General features: G+C 41.2%; 1 protein-coding gene across 1 annotated transcript; it reads left to right on the top strand.

Moving 5' to 3' along the window:
- The first annotated feature begins 13,187 nt into the window (after positions 1–13,187).
- On the top strand, positions 13,188–18,221 carry PENK (proenkephalin). The gene is made up of 4 exons (XM_081070798.1): positions 13,188–13,323; positions 13,421–13,477; positions 13,951–14,091; positions 17,235–18,221. The coding sequence occupies exons 3-4, from the start codon at positions 13,954–13,956 to the stop codon at positions 17,895–17,897; spliced, it is 801 nt and encodes a 266-aa protein (XP_080926924.1). The 5' UTR covers positions 13,188–13,323; positions 13,421–13,477; positions 13,951–13,953; the 3' UTR covers positions 17,898–18,221.
- Positions 18,222–21,853: the final 3,632 nt, after the last annotated feature.

The following is a 21,853-nucleotide window of genomic DNA, read 5'->3' as shown; positions in this document are numbered from 1 at the left end:
CAGAGAACCATATAATTTCACTGATATGTGGTATATAAACCAAAAACAACAAAAGAACAAGACAAACAAATGAGAAACAAAAACTCATAGATACAGACAATAGTTTAGTGGTTACCAGAGGGTAAGGGGGGAGGGCAGTGGGAGATGAGGGTAATGGGGATCAAACATATGGTGATGGAAGGAGAACTGAATCTGGGTGGTGAACACACAATGGGATTTACAGATGATGTAATACAGAATTTTACACCTAAAATCTATGTAATTTCACTAACAATTGTCACCCCAATAAATATTTTAAAAAACCACCATAACTCAGTCTTGTATATTTTTTTTAGAGGACTTTGTTGGGGAACACTGTGTACTTTCAGGACTTTTTTCCAAGTCCAGGACTTTTTTGCAAGTCAAGTTGTTTTCCTTTCAGTGTTAGTTGTGGAAGGCCAGCTCAGCTCGAGGTCCAGTTGCCGTTGTTACTTGCAGGGGGAGCAGCCCATCGTCTTTTGCAGGACTCGAGGAATCCAACTGGCAACCTTGTGTTTGAGACCCCACTGGCTCATATGGGTATCGAACCGGCAGCCTTCAGAGTTAGGAACATGGAGCTCCAACCTCCTGAGCCACCGGGCCGGCCCCGCAATCTTATATTTTTTATGAACCCAAAAAAATGAAAAAGTATAAAAAATATGAATGAGAATACCCACACCCTTCAAAAGTGGCTTCCTCTGGACGCAGAGATAAGACAACAATATGGAAGAAGAGTAGAAAAAAGGACTTTACCTCTTAAAGGTATTTATTACCTTACAATATGGAAAATGTGGCAAAATTTACTATAGACATTGCATTTAGGTAGTGGAAATATATGTCTTTATCTTTTATTCTCTGTTACATGAAGCACTGGATCTGAATGGATGAAAGAGGTATTAAAACCCACCACTAGTCCGTGAGCTGATGCCTAAGGGTCAGGTTTGTGCCTCATTTCTGTACTTCTGAATCACCTATTCATTTTATATGTAAACAAGCTATAATATTTAAAAAACTCAAATCATTTTCCTACCATAGTTGTCTTTCTATTGCCACTTACATATTTAAAACTTTTTATTTCTGCGAAACACAAACTACTAAAATAGAGTTTATTCTAACCATCACTTAAGGGAGATAACCCCGATGGTAAACTACATTTTTTCACTCATTTTGGCAATTCGGTTTAATGAGAAAAGATCTCATCTGAGCTTGTTAATTACACTTCCTTAAGTATTTGACATAAGATGATTATTTTACTTATTTATTTTATTTTTTTTTTTTGGTGTGTGGAAGAAAGTCAAATCTTTAGGACAGCAGCTTCTCACTTTCTGAAACGCCACAACAAGTCTGAATGACAACCTTGCTACCAATTCATCTATTTACTCGACAAATGCTTACTGATAACCCACTCTCTCCCAGGTGCAAAAATGGAATTTAGTACCAAATATTGCAACCCATGTACGATGAAGTATGATTGAAGTAGAGGCTACAATTGGGGTTCAGTGAGGCGTTTCTCATATACTTGCTGGCTCTGAACCCCTCCAGCGTCAAAGATAAACAAAGCCAGACACTAGTTAAAGTAGTAAGGACAAATATGAATCAGCAATATACTATTGTAATAGGGGAGCAAGTCCAGCATGAACCAATCCCTACCTCGATATGGGCCTTAAAATGGATAATGAAATAGTAGGGAGGGGACTGAGCATGTAGCCAGAGAAGTAAAAAATTATAAAAAGTGGGAAGGAAGGCAGGGGTTGGTCCATGTGCAACCCAACTGGGTTTACTAACTGGCATTTATCAAAGTTCAGCTCCTCCCCTCCCACAGAGACTAACAGACAAAGGCCCTATCTTCAGGTGTTGCCTGGAACAAACAGTAAATTATTTTGGCAGCCTTAAGTTTTCTTGGGCAGGCACTTTATTGGGGGAGAGGAAGGTTCCTAGAGGTGCAGCCTTGAGCTGTTAGAAAGTATGTTAGTGTTTGCTCGACCAAGGTTGAGCCCTTGTCCAGGAGAGGGCTCAGAGGAGCCTGGCTAGGGCTTGGTCAACGAGAGAATCTTTGTCAGTAGCCCAGCCCCTCAGATGTGGGTGGGGAAAAAAGGAAGAAAATGAAGGCTTAAAAATGAAGTGTGACGTTGACATTTCTGCCCATGTCAAATGCAGTGTGCATAGTTAGATCAATGATTTTTAGAACTGGAAGTAACCTAGCTCATTTTACAAATGAGTAAACTGAGGCGAAAGAGATTAGGTTCTTTCTAGACTCTGAGGTCAGGCACTTAATAAAGCCTGAAGAGCCAGCAATAGAATCCAAAACTCCAGGAAGATTAGCATGTGTACAGCAAGCCTGGCAGAGCTCACCAACCTACAGGACCCATGTCTCTCCCAGGACAGCCGCAACTCAGCTCCTATCTGCAAGTCCAAATGTGAATGGGAGTCTGGATGTAAACCAGATCTGATTTCCAAACTAGGCTGGAAATTCGTACTTTTATGTAAGCTTTCTTATTCTGAAATGCTGGACACCAGTTCCAAATTTTAAAACATACCATATGAGCCAAACAAAACACATCTGCGAGCTGTGTTCCAACTGCTGGTCACTATTTTGCAACATCTACTATAAAAACTAGTTCTGAGGGCCTCCTCCTGGCCAGTTTTTATGGCTCCTGAATTCAGGAAAAGAAAAGAAGTTATGCTCAAAGCTGCTTCTAATAGATGAGCCATCTGAAATTAAATGTTCACTGCTGAGGGCTATTTGGATGAAAAGCAGCAGTTATAAATCTGATCGGTTTGTGCCTTTGGAGATCGTAGAGAATAAAACTGGCTGCCTGGCCCATCCAATAAGAGCATGATTGTTGGGGTCTCTTAGCAGATGATATGCTGGGAAGGAGGGGAGGATGAGCCACATCAAGTGATCCCAACGAACCCCCACCATGCTATTTCTCCTTCCTCCCCTCTATGTTCTCTGTTAGCCTTGTTCTATCAGCCCTCTCCTCTCTTCTTCCAGTCACTACGTATTATAGGTAGAATAGAAGACTGACGGGTGAAGAGTGCAGAGAAAGTCATGCATCATTCTGTTTATTCATAAAAACTAACATTTGTCTCTTCTTAACTGTGTTTCTCCCGCTCTGATAATCATCTTCCATTTTAGTTCTTACAACAATTCTATGAATGAGGTACAATTCTGGCCCTGTGCTGATAGGGCTTGGAGAATTTAGGACCTTAGTCAAGGCCACAAGTAGCAGAGCCTTGACTAACTAGAATCCAGTTAACTAGAATTAGAACTAACTAGAATCCAGATGATTCCAACACAAAGCCCCAAAGTCGTGCTCTCTACCACCACCCCACCTACCTCCTGTTTACATGATTTCATCCTGTTTTCTTTAATTTGCCCACTACACAGTACCATTCAGTTTCCTCAACCCAAAACAGAGTAAATATGAAATATGATTGTGCGTTTGTGGGAGATCTTTTTAAAAGAAACATTTTAAAGGGAGATTTTCAGTCTGTCTTCTTCTTTCATTATAATAATGATAGAATCTGTCCTGCAACAGTGAATAGGTTCTGGGAAGGATAAAGAAATAAGCCCATTTCTATAACTTACACTTCCTTTTTAAGGACTTTGAGAAAGTTGGGGGAAAGACCTTTGTCTGCTGCTTCATAATGAGTAGTATTTTCCTTGTATTTTAAGTGAAAAATCAAAACACACACACAGATGTGCTTTTATGTGTGTGGTATATGTGTCGATAGGTGCATGTGGTGTGTATGTATGTGTGTGCAGTGAGTGTGTGTGTGTATGTGGGATGTGTGTGTATATATATGTAATATGTGTGTATGGTGCATTTGTTTGTGTGTGTGTGGTGTGCGTATGTGGGGTTGTGGGGGGGTTATGTGTGTGTGTATGTAGGTGTGCAGTATGTGTCTGTGTGTCTATTGTGTGACTTTCAGGGTGTCACTCAGGACAAACGATGTAGCCACTGGTGAAAGGGAATCAAAGTAGAAACCCAGAGGAGGATAAAAGTAGAGTGGAAGCCTCCCTAAGGACCTTCGTTCTTTTCCTTCCAGTAGTGATCCATTTCCCAGGAATAGGTCCAAGTCCCAGGGATGGAAGAATGGTGCTCAGGAAAATGTACCTAGTCCCTACCTTGCTCTGGAAACATTCCCATTGCCTTTTGCTCTTCCTCCTCACCTCTTCTGTCTTCCTTTGCTTCTCTCTTCTCGTAAAAGTCAACACGACATGGAACACAGTGAGCTCGTGGCAGTAATCCATCCGAGAAGCAGTGAGGACCTGGATAAAGGCAGTGAGGATGGGGAAATGGGAGGTAACAGATTCAGGAGGCATTAAACAGGTAGAGCATGGTGATGGATAGGAGATATTCAGGAAGATAGAGGGGTCACAGACAGCAAACAAGTTTCTAATTTGAATTCCCAGACATCAGAGTTTGCAAAGTCATAGGACTCTAGGGGCCAAGCAGATAAAATACATGAGTAAAGAGGGTTGGGGATCAGGATGCTGGGGACTACAGGAAACTAAAGAGGGCGTGAAAACTAAAGAGAAACTGCATAGAGCAGCCTCTCTTCATTCTAGCCAGTTGCTGCTATTGCAAAACGAAGGCCAAGGCCTTCTACATCTTCCTGTTTTCAAGACAACCCAGAAATCTTGATTTTCCTACACAAAGTCTTAATTTAAAATTAGGATAAATAGTTATTAATTTTAATTTGTTGTTAGTTTTTATTTTAAAATACAGATTTTTTTTTTTAATTTAGAAACACTATATCAAACAAGAGAACTTGGGGGAGGGGCCACCTGGATATAGCTTGAAGCTTCCTGGTTTAAGCCTCCAAAATAGACTTTGGTGCTACTCACCAAAATAACAAATTCCTTCCCTCTCTAGATTATGAATATTTTAAAATTAGGATAAATCTCTAATCTAGACCAATGACCATGGAAACTCAAGATTAGAAAGGAACCTACTTTCATCTGATCCAACTATACCTTTAATTCTTGAATCCCTTCTGCCTCTAAGGTTCCTTGTAACCCTGAGATTCTACACTGTGATTCTGCAACAGCTCCCTATGCCCTACATCTATATGCCATACTGTTACTTTAGATTCCGTCATTACCTCTCCTTTTTCTCTTTTTTTAGGCTTCTCTCCTGAGATAACACAGCAAGGATGTGATTTGACACTTACCTTGTTAAGATGAACAATGGATAATTTGGATGCCAATCAAGTGTAGAAAAATGTCCACATTTTTCAAATCAGTCAAGTAATCGTCAAATCACTTCGCTCTCCTTTGCAGATATAGCTAAAGCTATGAAAAGCCCCAGAGTTTTTAATTTTGAGTGCTTTTTTTGTGGTCTTTTGAGCACTAATCCAAAATGAACTTGATCTTGAAAGTGATACCATTATTCAAAAAAACTTTTATTGAGTGTATATTATATACAAGTATTTGTGCCTACACATTAGGGAGTGAAAGGAAGACTATGGGAAGTCACCTACTGGCTAGGAGAAGAGAAATGCACTATTGATTATAATATAAAGTAGAATAACAGCACCTATAAGAGTTTGTCCCTCTTTATTAAAAACAAAATAGAACTACCAACAAACAATTGGAAAATAAACCTTAAAATAATACCCATTGAAAGACATCATAACGTATGAAATGCTTATGAATATAATTTACAAAATATGTACAATACTTATATACTTAAAACTACAAAACATTGCTGAGAAAAATTACATTAGAAGACTGAATAAATGGAAAAATGTAACAGGCTCATGGACTGGGAGACAGTTGTTAAGATGTCAATTCGCCCAAAACTGTTCTACAAATTTAGTTCAGTCCAAGCAAAATCCCAGGAAGCTTTTCTGAATAAATTGATGAACTGATTTTAAAATTTATATGGAAATGTAAAGAACCTATAATGGACAAAACTGTTACAAAAAAGAGAACAAATATTGGAATATTTCAAGATTTAATATAAAGCTACAGTAATCAAGACAATGTTGAATGTTAGCATATAGATGTATTGATCAGTGAAACAGAGAATCTTAACACAAATTCAAAAATAGATTCACATGTATATGTTGAATTGACTTTTGACAAAGTTGCTGGGATAATTCAATGGGAAAAGAATAGACTTTTCAGTAAATAGTGTTGGATCACTGGATATTTACTCTGAAGAAAAAATGAACTTTGGCTTTACCACAGACACAAATATTAACTTGATATATATCAAAGACTTAAACATAACAACCAAAACTACAAAATTGCTAGAAGAAAACAAGAGAGTTTGTTCACAAACTTGGGGTATGCAAAGATTTCTTAGATAAGACATAAATCTTCTGCTCTTCAAAAGATATGGTCAAGAAATAAAAAAGCAAGCTTGACATCGGGAGAAAATATTCACAATATGTATTTATGACAAAAGGCTTATAGCCAGAATATTTAAAGATCTCTGACAACCCAATCATAAAAAGGTAAACAATCCCATAAAAATGGGCAAAATATTTGAATTAATATATCACAAAGGATGTGAATGATCCAAAAGCGCAGGAAAAGAAGCTCAACATCATTAGTCATCAATTACAAGATGCCACTTATCCATTAGAATGCTAAATTTAAAATTTTTAAACGAATGATTTCCAGATGTCTGTCATTCACTGAGAGTGAATACAGGAGCAAGGGCAGATATGAAGGAGATGATTAAACTAGTTGAACACAGGATAACTTTGAGGTGCCTGAAACACACACACATTGAGCTATACTCATGTAGACAGAGGAGGAGCCACAACTGAAGATAAAAATTTAGGAACAACTGATACGTAGATGAGACGGAAAGTCCTGGAGTGGTAAGTTTTTCCAAGCAGATGTACGACTTGAGATGAGGCACAGGACAAAACCTTAGGGAACATCACTATTTAAAGGACAGAGGGAGAAAAAAAAGTCCAAGAAATAGAGTAAGAAAGAACAACCAAAAGGATAAGCGAAAACGTTGTAGGGAAAATTCCTAGAAAGAGAGAATGGATAATGGGGTCCAATAGTGCAGAATGACAAGTAATATAATGACTGAAAAGAGTTTCTAGAATTTTCATCTAAAAGATTATTGCCAACTTGAACAGTATAATTTCACTGGAGTGGTAAAAACAAAAGCAAAATGGCAGTGAAGTAAGGAATTCATAGATGAAAAAGGGCCAACAAAGAAGTTAGACCATCCTTCAACAATGGTACCTGTGAAACAGAGTTAGGACAGAACTTGGGCTGGAAGTAGAATGACTACAGATTTAAGAAAGTGCTCTTTTTTTAAAAATGAGAGAAAAATAAGCAAGATTTTATACTTAATATGAGGGTATATGAGGTTTAAGCACCAACAGGCAAAAACCAACAATAGAAGTGAGAAAGGAGTAGTCAGTGACACAAACTTCCTAAGGGCTTGGGAGGATGTCAAATGCAAAAGCAGAGACAACGGAACTAGAAGAAGCAAATACATTTGGGGGTCCTATGGTAAGAAGCTAAAGGAGAACTTCCCTCTATGAATGTTCACTGATTAACAAACAAGTGTGTGTATCCCTCCTAGGGGAGAATAATGGACTGGGCAGATGATAAGAAATGATTCCAACACACTCACTTTCTTCCTTATCCTCACTGGGGCATATGAAGTTAAAATCACAAACACATTGTACATGAGGAACAAAATATTTCTTCTTACCCCGTCTCTGAAAAACTCTTCCTGAGGGCATCTAGCTCTCTAGTGAACTCACTATGGGAGTAGACGTTGCAGAGCTAAGGGGGGCTTGTGGGAATCAGTGCTCTCTATGCCATGCTGCCCTGAGTGACCAGCTGCTTTATCCCAGTGCCCCAGAACAACAGTAGTTGAACAATCTCCTTCCTTCTTCTCTCCCAGTCTTCCCCACTCCACTCCACCAGAGGCTTCTCAGATCAGATCAATTCCCCATCCACACTGCCTTGCACTCTGACAGCTGTCTTCATTGACAGGCTCCTCTCTGTCTCTGACTTTTCCTCGGACACTCTCTGCTGTCTTCTCCACTTTTTCAAACCCTGCTCTTCTTTGGAACCTTGAGTGCCCTGTTCCAAACACATATACCACGCTTTACCTCCCCTAATTTGCTCTGCAACACACAGAAATGTTGTAGAGTAATGCAACATAATATATCCCAAATAAAATAGCGATTGATAAGATTGTGTGTGCCATCTACAAGTCCTCTTTTCTAGCAATATCTCATTACATTTTTATGAAACAATTTGCTACCTGTAGTTATTATAAATTTCTCTATCATTGTAATATTTATTTTGAAGCACTGGATCCAAGTAGATAAATAGCCTGTTTCCTTCACCCATTATCAAAATACTCACTTGCTTTCATTATCTGAACACTCCATTAAGGCAACCAAATCATAGATCCAAAAATAAGAGGCCAAGAACATGACAGTATAGGAACTGAGAAAAAATCATTTTGCCTCAGAAATTCAAGTTTAACACAGCACAGTAAAAAGTGTCATTCATATCAATTGAATACCTACCTACACATTGCATATATTAGTTTTTCATTTAATCCATGAAACAAACTAAAGTGCTTGGTTTTATTTTCCACATTGTATAGATGAGAAAAATGAGGTTTAGAGATTCACTTTCCCAAGTTTACACACTTAATTAATAGCGAAAATGGAAATTAAAATTAGCATTTTCTGATCCTAAACTCTTAACACCAAAATAATTGTCCCCTACCCCCAAAAAAATCTTGCATTTTGTTAGTTTCTAGAATATCTGCTAAAATATTCCCTGGGTTTGTTTTTCCGTGAAATTTATCAGATAAGAGCTTCTGAGTAGAAAGAAGGCACATATTTCAACATCATGTTCTGTTTCTCTAGGTGGGTTTTCACAAGATTCATGCACATAAAAAGAATACTTTTGTCTAGGCTCGATATACAGCAAAGTAGATATCAAGATAGTAATTGTAGAATTAGGTGTGAATTACAGAGTTAGACATGCAGGGGTTTAGCCCATCCTCTACATAATTTTATGACAAGTGTTTGACTTTTTGAGTCCATCCCATAAGCATGGGAGTTATGGGAGATGTAGCTACAAGTAGGAGCATAGTTTTTAAAAACAGCTTTGCAGAGTATCCAGTATTGTAAAGCTCTGTGCTGTGGACCATATGCAGAGGAGTCCCCTCTAGAAGCTGGGAGCCTGACTCCAGTGATTTACTATTGCTCAAAACCTGCTTAGAACTTCTCTTCTGGCATTGCCCCAATTATGGAAATTGTTTCCTTGGTGAATGTTTTCATTCCTTCAATGAATATTTTTGCTTTCTCTGCAGGTCTATAGGTGGGAAACTGGAATTTAATTTTGGAAACAACCCCCCATATACACACACACACAAAAGAAAACAAATCAAAGTCAAGTTATGAAATAAGGTTCAGGTCCAAAGAGACAATACAAGTTTTTAACATGACTGGTTCTCTTGTGTGGCTATTAAATTCCTTCAAGGCAATTCCAAAAGTCATTTATCAAAGTCAAGCTGCTCAAGAATCCATATATTGCTTGGATCCGAAGTTTTATCTTCTTTTAACCTATGAGTCACAATGTAACTTGTTTTATTCATGGTCTAATTACCTATGCTTAATACTAAAATTTATTGTCCCCTGAGAGCGGAAGGCCAAATTTAAGAACCCTATCTCATTTCTAAGTTTACAGTATACAAACAGTATGTTTGATATGCTTAGTTCAGTTTCCCTTCCCTGCTGATTTTGTTGTTCCCTCCTCTCTCTCTCTCTCTCTCTCTCTCTCTCTCTCTCTCTCTCTCTCTCTCTCTCTCTCACACACACACACACACACACACACACACATACACATTAACACATATTTTGTTATTTAAACTCACTTTTAGGCAACTTTGTACCAGGTTACTTTGTCTTCCGAGGTGTTTATTTCCTGAATTTTTGAGAGTAAGAATGTACCAGCACTCGCTTTCCTTAAAATGGGGATTTATCACACAATAAAAACCTCTCCTTATAACCAACTCCACTTCCAACTTCTGCTATGATACTCTGAGCCAGTCGGAAGAAGAACCCCTTAACAGGAGAACTGTGATAATTCACCGTAACGTGCCCAGCTCACAGAACCTTATCTTGCAAAGTGTGTACTTTAAATTGTAGCTGAAAACTGGCAAGTTTGCCCTGCCTCTGGCATCACTTCGAACATCGGAAATGTTAGAACATGGTGCTTTTACGCTGAAAAACTACACAATCCCCAGAGGGCAGAACTGCCATGTTCTCACTACTGCTATTTTAGGGAAAGAAGAGCAGAAGGAAATCAGGTTCCATAACAAAGTATGTGTATATAGGTGGCAGGAAGGAGAGGGGAGGAGAAGAAGGGATACCTGAAAGACATCATTCAATTTAGGCATCTTCAACCTGGAAATGATGGAAGAAAACACTGAAAGGACTTTTTAAATCCATCCTACCTGCATGTAGAACACCTAAGAACTGAGCGAAACACCACTCATCATCAGGGCTTTAAAAGCCACATATTTTTTGGTCTCTGTAATGAATCCCTTTTGTCTAATGTTTGGAACCCTGGGATCAGAAGAAGGCGAGGTCTTGATCTTGACCTGGAAGTCAGAATTCTCTGGATTAAATGTTTTAAGAGAAGGTTCCCTTCCCTTTTTTGAGTCTCGTTTTTACAGCAAATTCTGTTCATTCTTGATAATATTTACAGGATTGTGAAAGGTAAATTCCTTGCAACCCACGGGCACTGTTCAAGTATAAAGAAATGGATACAAAAATGTATGCCCTTTGGCCTCCAGCGTAGACTGGGGCAGGTAATGGGAAGACATGTCTCTGATTAAGGTGTGCAAACAAGATTGACCCGTCACTACCTCATTCCTTCCTTCAGCCAGGCAGCCAACACACATTTATTCAATATGCCCCAAGTATTGGGGTGGGTACTAGGCACTCAGTATCCTTGCACTACTTCTAGAGAACAGCCCTCTCTTTTTTCTCTGTTTCTCTCTCCCCTAACATTTAAAAAGCCGCAGAGAAAGATGCAGATTAACCTTGATAAACTAACTCAAAGCAGGTATTAACTGTTTTAACAGAAACAAATCAGGCCTGAGGTGGGTGCCAGAGAGGAAGTGTGGGGAAACCTCGTTCTGCCACCATCTAAGCTGGTCACTTGGACGCCCTGAGCTTCGGTTTTTCCGGTATGTACAATGAGGGTTCTAATAAATTACCCTCAAAACAGTTTTCAGCCTTAAGCTTCTACTTTCCCAAGATTTTAATGAAGCACTGTGTACCCTAAGGAAGCAGTTCTCTCTCTCTCTCTCTCTCTCTCTCTCTCTCTCTCTCTCTCTCTCTCTCTCTCTCTCTCTCACACACACACACACACACACACACACACACACCCACACACACCCCTCAGCCTCTTCTTCCTAATTATGTGTTTAAAATTCTCGGGTGATCCCAGATATGCCAGCTCTCAGAGAAATTTTTCTTTCATTTTAGGCAGGGTCTGTTCATGTACTGCTTTCGCACTGAGTACTGCAGTGTAGTCCGCTGCTTTTACAAAGGCCTGGCAACAGGGCTTTGTAAAGGCAGATGTTATTTACAGATATCAGCTCTCATTTCGGTTGGGGACACGGATAAGTAGCTGGAGAGGACACCATCAGCTCCCTGATGGTGAAAAGCCTAAAATGAAGGGGAAACGTTATGCTCTTCTGGTAAGATGTGTTAGGGCTATGCCAGGGTTCTGCCTCCGCACTCCTAAACTCCGCTTTCCCGACACCAGCGGCAAGACTGCTCCGCGGCCACCCCGGTGCGTCTCCAAAGCCGGGAAGCTGAGACCCCTTCCCTGGAGCGCCAAAACCTACGCAGGAAAGCGCTGCCCTCTAGCGACGAAAATGCGAGAGCGTGGCCGGAGCTTCCCAGGAGCCCCGCGGTGGTCCCCGCTAAGAGTGAAGTGGTGGCCTGTCCCTTGCAGAGAGCACTTATGTCTGGGAGAGCCCTGAGACCCTTTCTTTATGTGCAGGCTCTGGTACTGTTTGCGGTTTCTCTCTAGGGTATGGAGAGAGAGATATATAGACGTATGATAGGTAGATGACAGACAAAAGGTAGATGGATGACAGATGATTAGAAACACATTTTTAGGGCTTGCTACATGCTAGGCACAAAGGTAAATGTTTTCCTCCATCATTTCATTTGCGTCTCTCCGGAACCCTTGAATGGCCCTATTTGCCCAACAGGGAAACTGAATCCTTAGACAAGGTAATAACTTCCCAAGCTGAGGATGCCAGGGACACTGCGTCCCTCATAGCTGGATCTCCACTACAGTGCTGGCGTGCTGACGTCACACTCGCCCCGGCACCCCCTCCTACTCTTCAAACAACCCCAGGGACACCCTGGACAGCGCGCTTGAGGCAGCAGGACTCTGGCTTGGAAGCCTGCCAGGGGAGCTGGGTAAAGACGGGTCCCTTCCCGCAGTGGCCGAAAGGCGTGCAGTTTCCGGAAGAACACCGTTCCAGAAGCTTAGGTTTTACTGCGTCCACGCTTGGCAAGGTGTCTCACTAACGAGCAAGGGGAAAAGCTCAGTCCCGAGATTTAGGATTCCCGTAAAGTTTCAATCATTCATTTCTTTAACCATTAACTGAGCGCCTATTCGGTGCCTGGTGATGTCAGACTCTGCAGCAAGGAACTCAGTCTTGTGCGGGGACAGACGGATGGATAAATGGAGACTTTCGGGACGGCTGTACTTGGTGCCCACGGCAACCGCGAGGGTGCCCCAGGTGGAGGCGGAGAAGACGCAGGTTCACCAGCTCCAAGGGTCTCCAGCACATTCCAGAAATCTAAATCAGTCCATCTGCCCCTCCTAACGCCCTCACTTTGGCTCTCTTCTTGGAGCCCAGACCCCCAGGGAGTGCAATTTCAGTGACCCTACCCTGGGGGGACTTAATCTCATCCCACTTCCTCCCCAAATTTACTAACTGCCTTGGTTTGTCACCGGGCCGCGAGGAAAGCCACCAAAGGCTATCCCTCTCCGCCCCCACCCCCAGTGCTTGGAGCTGCGCGTGCCCCCGCCGGGACAGACACCTCCCGCGATGGCGTCGGCGGGGCTGGCGTAGAGTCTGCGTCAGCTGCAGCCTAACGGCGATTGGGGCGTGCTCGCCTCTTTGGGTTTGGGGCTAATTATAAAGTGGCTCCGGCAGCCGCCAGCCCCGGGACAGCGAGGCGAGGTGAGGCAGGCGCTCTGAGCCCTGCAGTCCAGCGGGCGGCCCCACAGCGACTCCATCCAGCGCGACGGTGAGGCAGGCGTCTGCCTGCGCCCCCTACCCTTCCCAGCCGCTTCTCCCGGCTGCCCCCAGCCCCTTACACCTGCCTTCTTCTCCTCTACCGCTAGTGTTGTGCCTGGGTCCCGGTTTCTGCCACCAGCCTGAGCCATCCGAACAGCGTCAACGTGAGTGAACTTGCCCAGAGCTCGCATTAGCCGCGTGCGTTTGGGGCCGTCAGCCTGCTCTGTCCTGGGTTTCATTGCGTGGGGTTCCCCAACTTTCTTCCTGTCCCTGTTTGTGACCTGGGTCAATGTAGCGTTTCCCCAGGCTCCCGTTTTTGCGCATTTGGTCTTAGCTGTTCCCTACAGAATCCTGCTGAGGCAGCTGACGTCCAGAAAGAGAGACCAGTGCCCCGGGCTTGGGACGCCAACCTGGGAACTGCGAGGCGATCTGACCTGTCTCCGGGCCTCTCGAAACGGCATCTGCCGGGTCGGGGGGGGGGGGTGGGGGGCAGGAAGGAGCATCCGTCGCAGCTCTTGCTCTTGCCCTTGCTCTTGCTCCACAAACCCCCAGTTCGGACTGTCCCACCGAGGGTCCTTCTGAGGGACCCCCTTTGCGCCCGAGCAGGCTCGGAGTTCGCGTCCCTCTGTCCCTGCAGCCCATGGCGCGATTCCTGAGACTCTGCACCTGGCTGCTGGCGCTCGGCCCCGGGCTCCTGGCGACAGTGCGGGCGGAATGCAGCCAGGACTGCGCGACGTGCAGCTACCGACTGACTCGCCCGACCGACATCAACCCGCTGGTGAGTGTTTTAGCACGATGAGTGAGCCAGTAGCGACCACCGTGCGGCGCGTCTCCTGATCTCTGGAGACCCAGGTGTCCCGAAGGTTCCCCCTACACTGACCCAGGACCTGCTCTAGCTCTCAATTTCGGAGACCCGCGACTATTTAAAGAAGGGTACGGGCGGAGATGTCTCCACACAAACCAAGTTTGTTTTCACCCGGGGGATGCGGGAGCCCGGAAAGGTGCTCTGGTCAGCACCTCGGAGAGCACTGGGGTGTCGCCTCACCTGTCCCAAGGAAAATAGATGCTCATTCACCCCAACTCCTAACATATCCCGCTAAGGGCCCGTTCCACACACAACCATCCTCCCATCCTTCCCGAAAATGTCATTTTTTTATTAGTGACATTTCGTCTCCTTCGGATTTAATTTCTCTAACCCTAAACCTCACTTCCTTCAAGCCCTTATCCTCACCAGTGAATAGGGGAGAGCTAAGGAATGAGGGAGGGACAAAGGGAGAGGAAAGAGAGGGAGCACAGTAGACAGGAGAAAAAAAAATCAAGCTACTGTCTCATAGGCAAGTAACGCTGGAATTCAACTTCTGTCTTGTCTTGAACATACTTTTGTAAAACCTACTAAGATAACAGTGTAATTCAGATAGGAAAAAGGCACAGGTGGCCAGGGTCCAAAGAGATGGCAATAATGCAAAGATAAACTACATACACCCCAGGGCCTTAGGGAAATATTTTAAAAGCTGAGGACAAAAGAACTCATTCCAATCAAAATCCATGTGCTCTTGAATCAGCCGGTGTTCTACTGAACCAGAATCTCCGAATGTGGGACCCCGGAAGCGTCATTTTAACTAGTGCCCCAGTGATTCCTTTGCACTCTTCTCAATTTGTTGAAATTCTGTTATGACTTCAACAACTCAGTGGAGAATAATGTATTCATCCAAGGAGTTAAGCTCCTCCCTTGAGCCTTTGAAGAAATTTTATGTAGATTCATAAAATTGGGGCAAAAATAAAGGAAAGAATTCCACAAAATCCAAAGCGTATATTTCAGATTAAATATTTATTTCATTTGAATTACCTGATTCATTATATTTGGTATGTGCATGTGCTAACATGGCCTTAAAGAGAAAAATACATATATAAACTAGGAGAAGAATATTACATCTTAAATAGATGTAACAATCCCCTTCATCTATCTTTTTTTTTCTTTCTAATTTGTTTTTTGTTTAACTGATTTGTTTTGTACGGGGGGCTGACATTTAGGGTTGTTATTTTCTCTGCGACAAAAGGCTTTGTTAATGACTATGTTGTTAGAAAGACAGTAGTCCTGGAATTTTAGCTTGGATGCAAAAAAGACATATGAGAAATGAAGTTGCCTAGCCAAAACTATGTAGTAAAATCAAAGTAACAAATATTTATTGAGTTTCTACCAGGTGAAAGACACTTGTGCTTGGTTTTGTGACAGAGAGAAAGATAAGCAGGCGTGCCATGACTAATGCCCAAATACAATTTACCATCTAATATTAACTTGACCACATAACACAGAGTGTGATAAGTGCAACAAAAAAAATGCAGTCATATACAAGAACATACAAATTAATATCACTTCCTTAGTATGAGTGTGTTATTCTGGTTATTTCTCATTATTTGTTTTTGAAGCAATTCCAACATTAAAAAGCATTTTGGTAATAGTGTAAAAAATACTCAACATTAATTTTTTGGAAAAGAGATTATTTAAATTATATTTTAGAATGGAAATATTATTGACACCTGAACGTCTTAAGTTTTTAATGATGTTTGATTTCTTAATCAGATATCAAGAATAAAACAGGATCACTTTAATTAGATCATCTTTAGATTTTTATATATACATATATTTAATTTTTTAGACACAAAGCTTAAATAATCACTAAAAGCTGGTTAAATATAACCCTACATAATTTTGTTGCACTAATAGAATGCTTTCTTTCATTGTGAAAATAATATGTGTGAATTTTATATCAATTAAAATACCAATATATTTTTAAATACCAGGGAAGGATCTGGTTTTTCTAAATAAAGAGTGCTTAACCTGAGTTCTATAAGTAGACTTTAGGGGGCTATAAAACCCCCTAAAATGCTCAGAAATATCCTATGGATTTTGTGAATGTTCATGTAATGTTAGTACTCCTTTTATCATACCAAAGTGTCTATTGAATAGAGGAGACTCTTAACAAGACTATTAGTATATATAGCCTAAATCGTACAATAATTAGAATTTAATTATATAATAAAAAGGAAGGAATTGTACAAGTATACGGATTATTCCTATTGTCAAACGACATGATTTCCATTGGACAAGTCTTGTTCTGTACACTCATAACTAAATGTTAAGAAGAGAAACATGAATAAACATTTGCATATACATATTTTCATATTGGATCTCATAATTATAAGCATTTAGTTCAAGATGATTAAATATGTTTTAATCAATCAAGGGGGAAGAAAAGCAACTCTACTTTCATAAAATCAATGTCGTAATCCAAATAATTCATAGATTTAAACTGAGTTTTTAGAATGTCTTTCTTTTCAAATCTATTTTCAATTTGTTGTTTTTCTTTAAAGATTGGAAATGTTTGCAGGAATGTGGGATACCATTCCAAGTAAAATATTAGCACAAGAAAGTAAACAAAATTATATTATTAATATTGACTTTATCTGCAAGACAAGAAGATAAAAGGAATTTGGGGATAATGTCCCTAATTAGGTAGAAAAGAAATTCTTCTCCCTCTTGGTTAAAAAAAAGCTCAAAGAAAATAAAATCAATAGTGGAAAATTATCCAGTGAATTACATTATGCAGGCAGCCAATCTAGGTTAAAATCAGGTAGAAAAAAATCCTTTACAATATTGAAATGGCACAATATATATAATCTGCTAAAATTCAAAAAAAATCTAGTTTGTTTCAATTGATTCTGCACAATTTCCCCTTTCAATTTTCCTTTGATTTGCCTGCTCTGCCTGCTCAGGATGACATAAAATTGTCATAAGAAAATGGAAATTATTATGTGGGAGTTTCCATATCAAAGCAAATATACTGTGGTCCACACAAATCTGTTTATTTAATAAAATCAGAAAAGCCTCTTTATATCATTAAAGTGAATTGTTCTTCCCAGGCTTGCACCCTGGAATGTGAAGGGAAACTGCCTTCTCTCAAAACCTGGGAAACCTGCAAAGAGCTCCTGCAGCTGTCCAACCTGCAGCTTCCTCAAGATGGCGCAAGCGCCCTCCGAGAACGCAGCAAACAAGAGGAGAACCTTGTGCTGGCCAAGAAGTATGGGGGCTTCATGAAAAGGTATGGGGGCTTCATGAAGAAAATGGATGAGCTTTATCCTCTGGAGCGGGAAGAACAGGCAAATGGAGGTGGAATCCTTGCCAAGAGATACGGGGGCTTCATGAAGAAGGATGTAGAGGAGGATGACTCCCTGGGCAATTCCTCAGACCTGCTGAAAGAGCTGCTGGGAGCAGGGGACAACCAAGGGAGCAGCCACAACCAAGAGGGCAGTGATGATGAAGAAGTGAGCAAGAAATATGGGGGCTTCATGAGAGGCTTAAAGAGAAGCCCCCAACTGGAAGACGAAGCCAAAGAGCTGCAGAAGCGATATGGGGGCTTCATGAGAAGAGTTGGTCGCCCAGAATGGTGGATGGACTACCAGAAAAGGTATGGGGGCTTCCTGAAGCGCTTCGCTGATTCTCTGCCCTCTGACGAAGAAGGTGAAAGTTACTCAAAAGAAGTTCCCCAAATGGAGAAGAGATATGGAGGATTTATGAGGTTTTAATACCCTTTCCCTTCAGTGACCCCAGCCCCAGCAAGCCTTCCTCTACTCCCCAGTGAGAGACTGCCTCGTTGAACCTGTTATATTGTCATGTGTTGCTTGCACTGTATAGTTGACTTTGTTGTTCGGATAACTAACTACATAACCTTAAAGTTCTCATTTCAGGTTCTGTGTTCTTTTGAGAGTCTTTAAGCTCAGTATTGGATTATTGCAGCTGTCTTGTTTTCATGCTAAAATAGTTTCTGTCACCTTGTCCTTTATTTTTGACAAAATATCAATAAATGCTGACTTGTATATGGATATAATAAACCCCTTACCCCAACTGCATTACATTCTTGCAAGTCTCTTCTTCTCCAAGGCCCTCATTCACGTTTGTGTTTTCACAGTAAATCCTAAACTCAGACACAGTGAAACCATGTGCTTTTGACAGAATCGTCACTGGCCTTCGTCTCCAACAGCTGTGGCTGCAAAACAGTTTTCATTTAATTCCTCACACATGAAATCTTAGAGGAGTAAACACATTAGAGCAAAATAAAATGTATTCCCACTCTCATTTCTGGAAATCAGATACCAGAAGAAAACCAAAGTTTAATAAAGAAACAGGGTATGCCCTTATATATAAGAAAATATGCATTTACATTCAGATGTATATGTCTTTTTTCTTCAGCAAAGTATTTTAGAAGTTAATAAGTAATTAAAGGTAATTTAAAACCATTTTACAAATGAAGGTGAAGCCCAGCAAGTTAAATAGTTGGCCCAAGGTTGCCCAGCAGTTGAAGGACAGAAAAAAGAATTAAGACCCCGAACTTCTTGCTCCTGATGTCTTTCCCACTGCGGTTCCCTATCTCCCGTCCATGTCACTACCAAAAATTGGGAGAATATATTGGGACTATATGTTGTTCATTATTGTCCACCCTTATACCACACCACAGTGCATTCTCCAATATTTTATGAATGAATAAAGGAATGAATGAAGGAATTTGGTTACCAGGTCAATGGAAAGGTATTATGGATGTTTTATAAGGCAAATTCTCACCCCACAGGAATTTATGACTATTTCATATGAATTAAACCATTTGGGGCAACATTCTGATACCAAAAAACTAACATTTTTTTTTCTAATTGAAAATAACTGCAGCTAACCTCCTATCCACTAAGTCCTCTTCTATGTGTTCTTTCCCCAAAAAAATTAGGGTTTAGCAGTTCAGGAAAATGGAGAAAGAGTCTCTGACCTGCAGTCTAGCAATGCAAGCCCACATGTTCCATTCTGAGGATGCAGCTCCACTGTCTCGGGCAGTTTAACCTTCTGACGCCAGCCCTGCCAGGCTTCTCAGGATGCCACATGAGGCCATGCTCTCTTAGAAGACCCATCTCCTCCTAATCAGTGCAAAGTCTCTGAGGTCCCCACCACTCACAGAACCCCACCACCATCCATTTTCCTGATCTTTAGCAAACTTTTTCTTCCATGCCAGAACCCTTCTCCTTTTGAACTAGAGATGTAAGTAATATAGGTGTTTGAAGCAGACTGAAAAGAAGTTGATAACCAGCAGCTGGCTATTGGAAATCAGCATCAGAAGCATGAGTAGTGATGGGGCTGGAACACATAGGAAATATGAGGTCTCTACTCAGCCTTAGCTGGTTATTTCCCTTGGATATGCCAGCCTCATATTGCCAGACTTTTCCAAAGAAACCTAGATTTTCATAAGAATATCCCAAGTTTTTAGTTTTGGCCATTACATTTAAGAGTGTTGTGGGTGAAAAAGGTAGAAGGGATTAAGGAGTACAAATTGCCAGTTATAAAAATAGTAACAGGGATGTAAAGTACAGCCTAGGGAATATAGTCAATAATATATTGACTATAGTCAATATATTATTAGCTATAACAAATTTAGCTATAACAATATTATGGTACTAGATGGGTACTAGATATTGGGGTGATCACTTTATCATGGATGTAAATGGGTAACCACTCTGCTGTACACCTGAAACTAACATAATATTGTATGTATGTCAGCTGTAATTTTAAAAATAATTTAATTTAAAAATAAATAAAATGCTAAAAATAAGACAGTATGGACCAAACAAAACCCATCTACAGGTCAGATTTGAGAGACATGGGGCTAGCCTTTTGAGAAAAGTCACATGATTCTCTACCCTAGAACAAACGATTCCCAAACGTAGGAAACACTCTAGGACAGTAAGAGTAAAATGCATTTGTCCCTCTTTGATAAGATAAAAATGAAACTATTACAATAATACAATATGTGTACATATATCTCATACAATATATTTGCGAAAATAACACAATTTCACTACCAAATGAATGCATTATTTTTCGAATCAAGAACAGTCCTTTACAAAAGAGCCTTTTCTTGTCTATTTTGGGTTAGCTGTTTAGAACCGTTTAAAACACTCGGAGTGATTAACAGACAATTGTCTGTCCCTCTGTTTCACCACCTGTCACCTCCGCTAAGGGCCGAGCGATGCCCAAGTGGGACAGTGTTACTCACTCTTGGAGAATCAAGAACCTAGAGGACGTGTCACCAATATTTGGGGAGTGAAGGAACGAACAAAGGACAGGGACAGGGAAACAGGAAAAGGGGAAAAGGATGATTGAACAAGGTGGCTCCTTCTCGTTAGGTGATTATGCCTTCTTCTGCTCGAAACACCAAATGAAGTACAATGGCCGGCGCCAGAAGGACCTTAATAGTAAGTATCAGCAGTTGTCCACAAAATCAGCAGTTGCGACCTGGACGGGGGCTTAAGTTTTCCCATGTCCTCAAATATCTTCCATATTATCCACCCTTCAGTCTGAAATTCCATCATTAGAATTTTTGCACCGTTATCCCTAACGACTTTGATTTTCAAGCTTCCCTATTTTAATTCTAAGGGCATTTGCCTAAGTCAACTGGGATGCTATTTCAAATGCAGATAACTGGGCTCTGACTGTGGTATTCATTATGTGCTCAGCACAGGTGTTCTGGGTTTCGTAAACACGGAAAGACTAGGGTTAAAACTCGCCTGGAACTAAGTTAGGGTTAGATGTACTGGAGTCAAAACCACTACCAGCTTGAGAATCTCCAGACACACTTGCATACACTGATTGGAATGCAGATCCACCTAACTGCAGAGGGCGCTGCGGCTCCATTTTGGACCTTTTCCTAGCACGCGGGCTTCCTCTTCGCCTCAGTTCCACTCACTTGGGCCTCCCCTATTCCTCCAAGCCGGAGTCCTGCTCTGGGTTCCTTCTGAGAGTTAATAACTGTGAACTCTGTGTGTGTAAACTCTGGAGCCAGGCTGCCTGGGTTAAATCCTAGCTAGCTATGTGATCTGAAACTCTCCTCAACGCTTTCCTCATCTGTGCCTCATTAGGTGGTTGTAATAACTAATATGTTACTATATACAGAGTGCTTAAGCCTGGGCTAGTACGCAGTCGGCACTTACAGGGTTCGCTACAGCTATTTCTCGGTGTCCCAGTTCTTACACATACGGTCCTGATCTTTCCCCAACCCATCCTGCTTCACCCTGGGCCTCTCAAGAACTAGGTGCTATCTCAGCCTGGGTCTTTCAAGGTTGAGATACTACGGTATCTACGAACTTCAGTCCTGGTCAGAGACTGAGAAAACCCAAGAAGAGGGTGTCCTCTTCTACTGATTGTGTCCCCTGAGGCAGAAACTATTTGCAGTTTTCCCTTAATACTCATCTTCGCTTTCTCAGTTTTCTACCACAAACATGTGAAACCCATGTAATGAAAAAGTCATTCAAAAAACGACATGAAGAGTCTGAGACTTGAGCTACAAAGGTTTCTTCTTAGAAGGTGGAAGAGGGGCATACAACCTTGAGTGCTATGAATATTTATAGGATTTTTATCTATGGGGGTGAAATGTACATAAGCACCCCACATGAATCAATTCATTCAGTCAACAAATAATTGAGCCGGCTGCATGAATATCTGGTGG

This window comes from Rhinolophus hipposideros, assembly GCF_964194185.1.
Source record: "Rhinolophus hipposideros genome assembly, chromosome: 13".
Taxonomy (NCBI): Eukaryota; Metazoa; Chordata; class Mammalia; order Chiroptera; family Rhinolophidae; genus Rhinolophus; species Rhinolophus hipposideros.
Note: the sequence above shows the minus strand (reverse complement) of the source record. Positions and strands in the feature narration are given on the sequence as shown.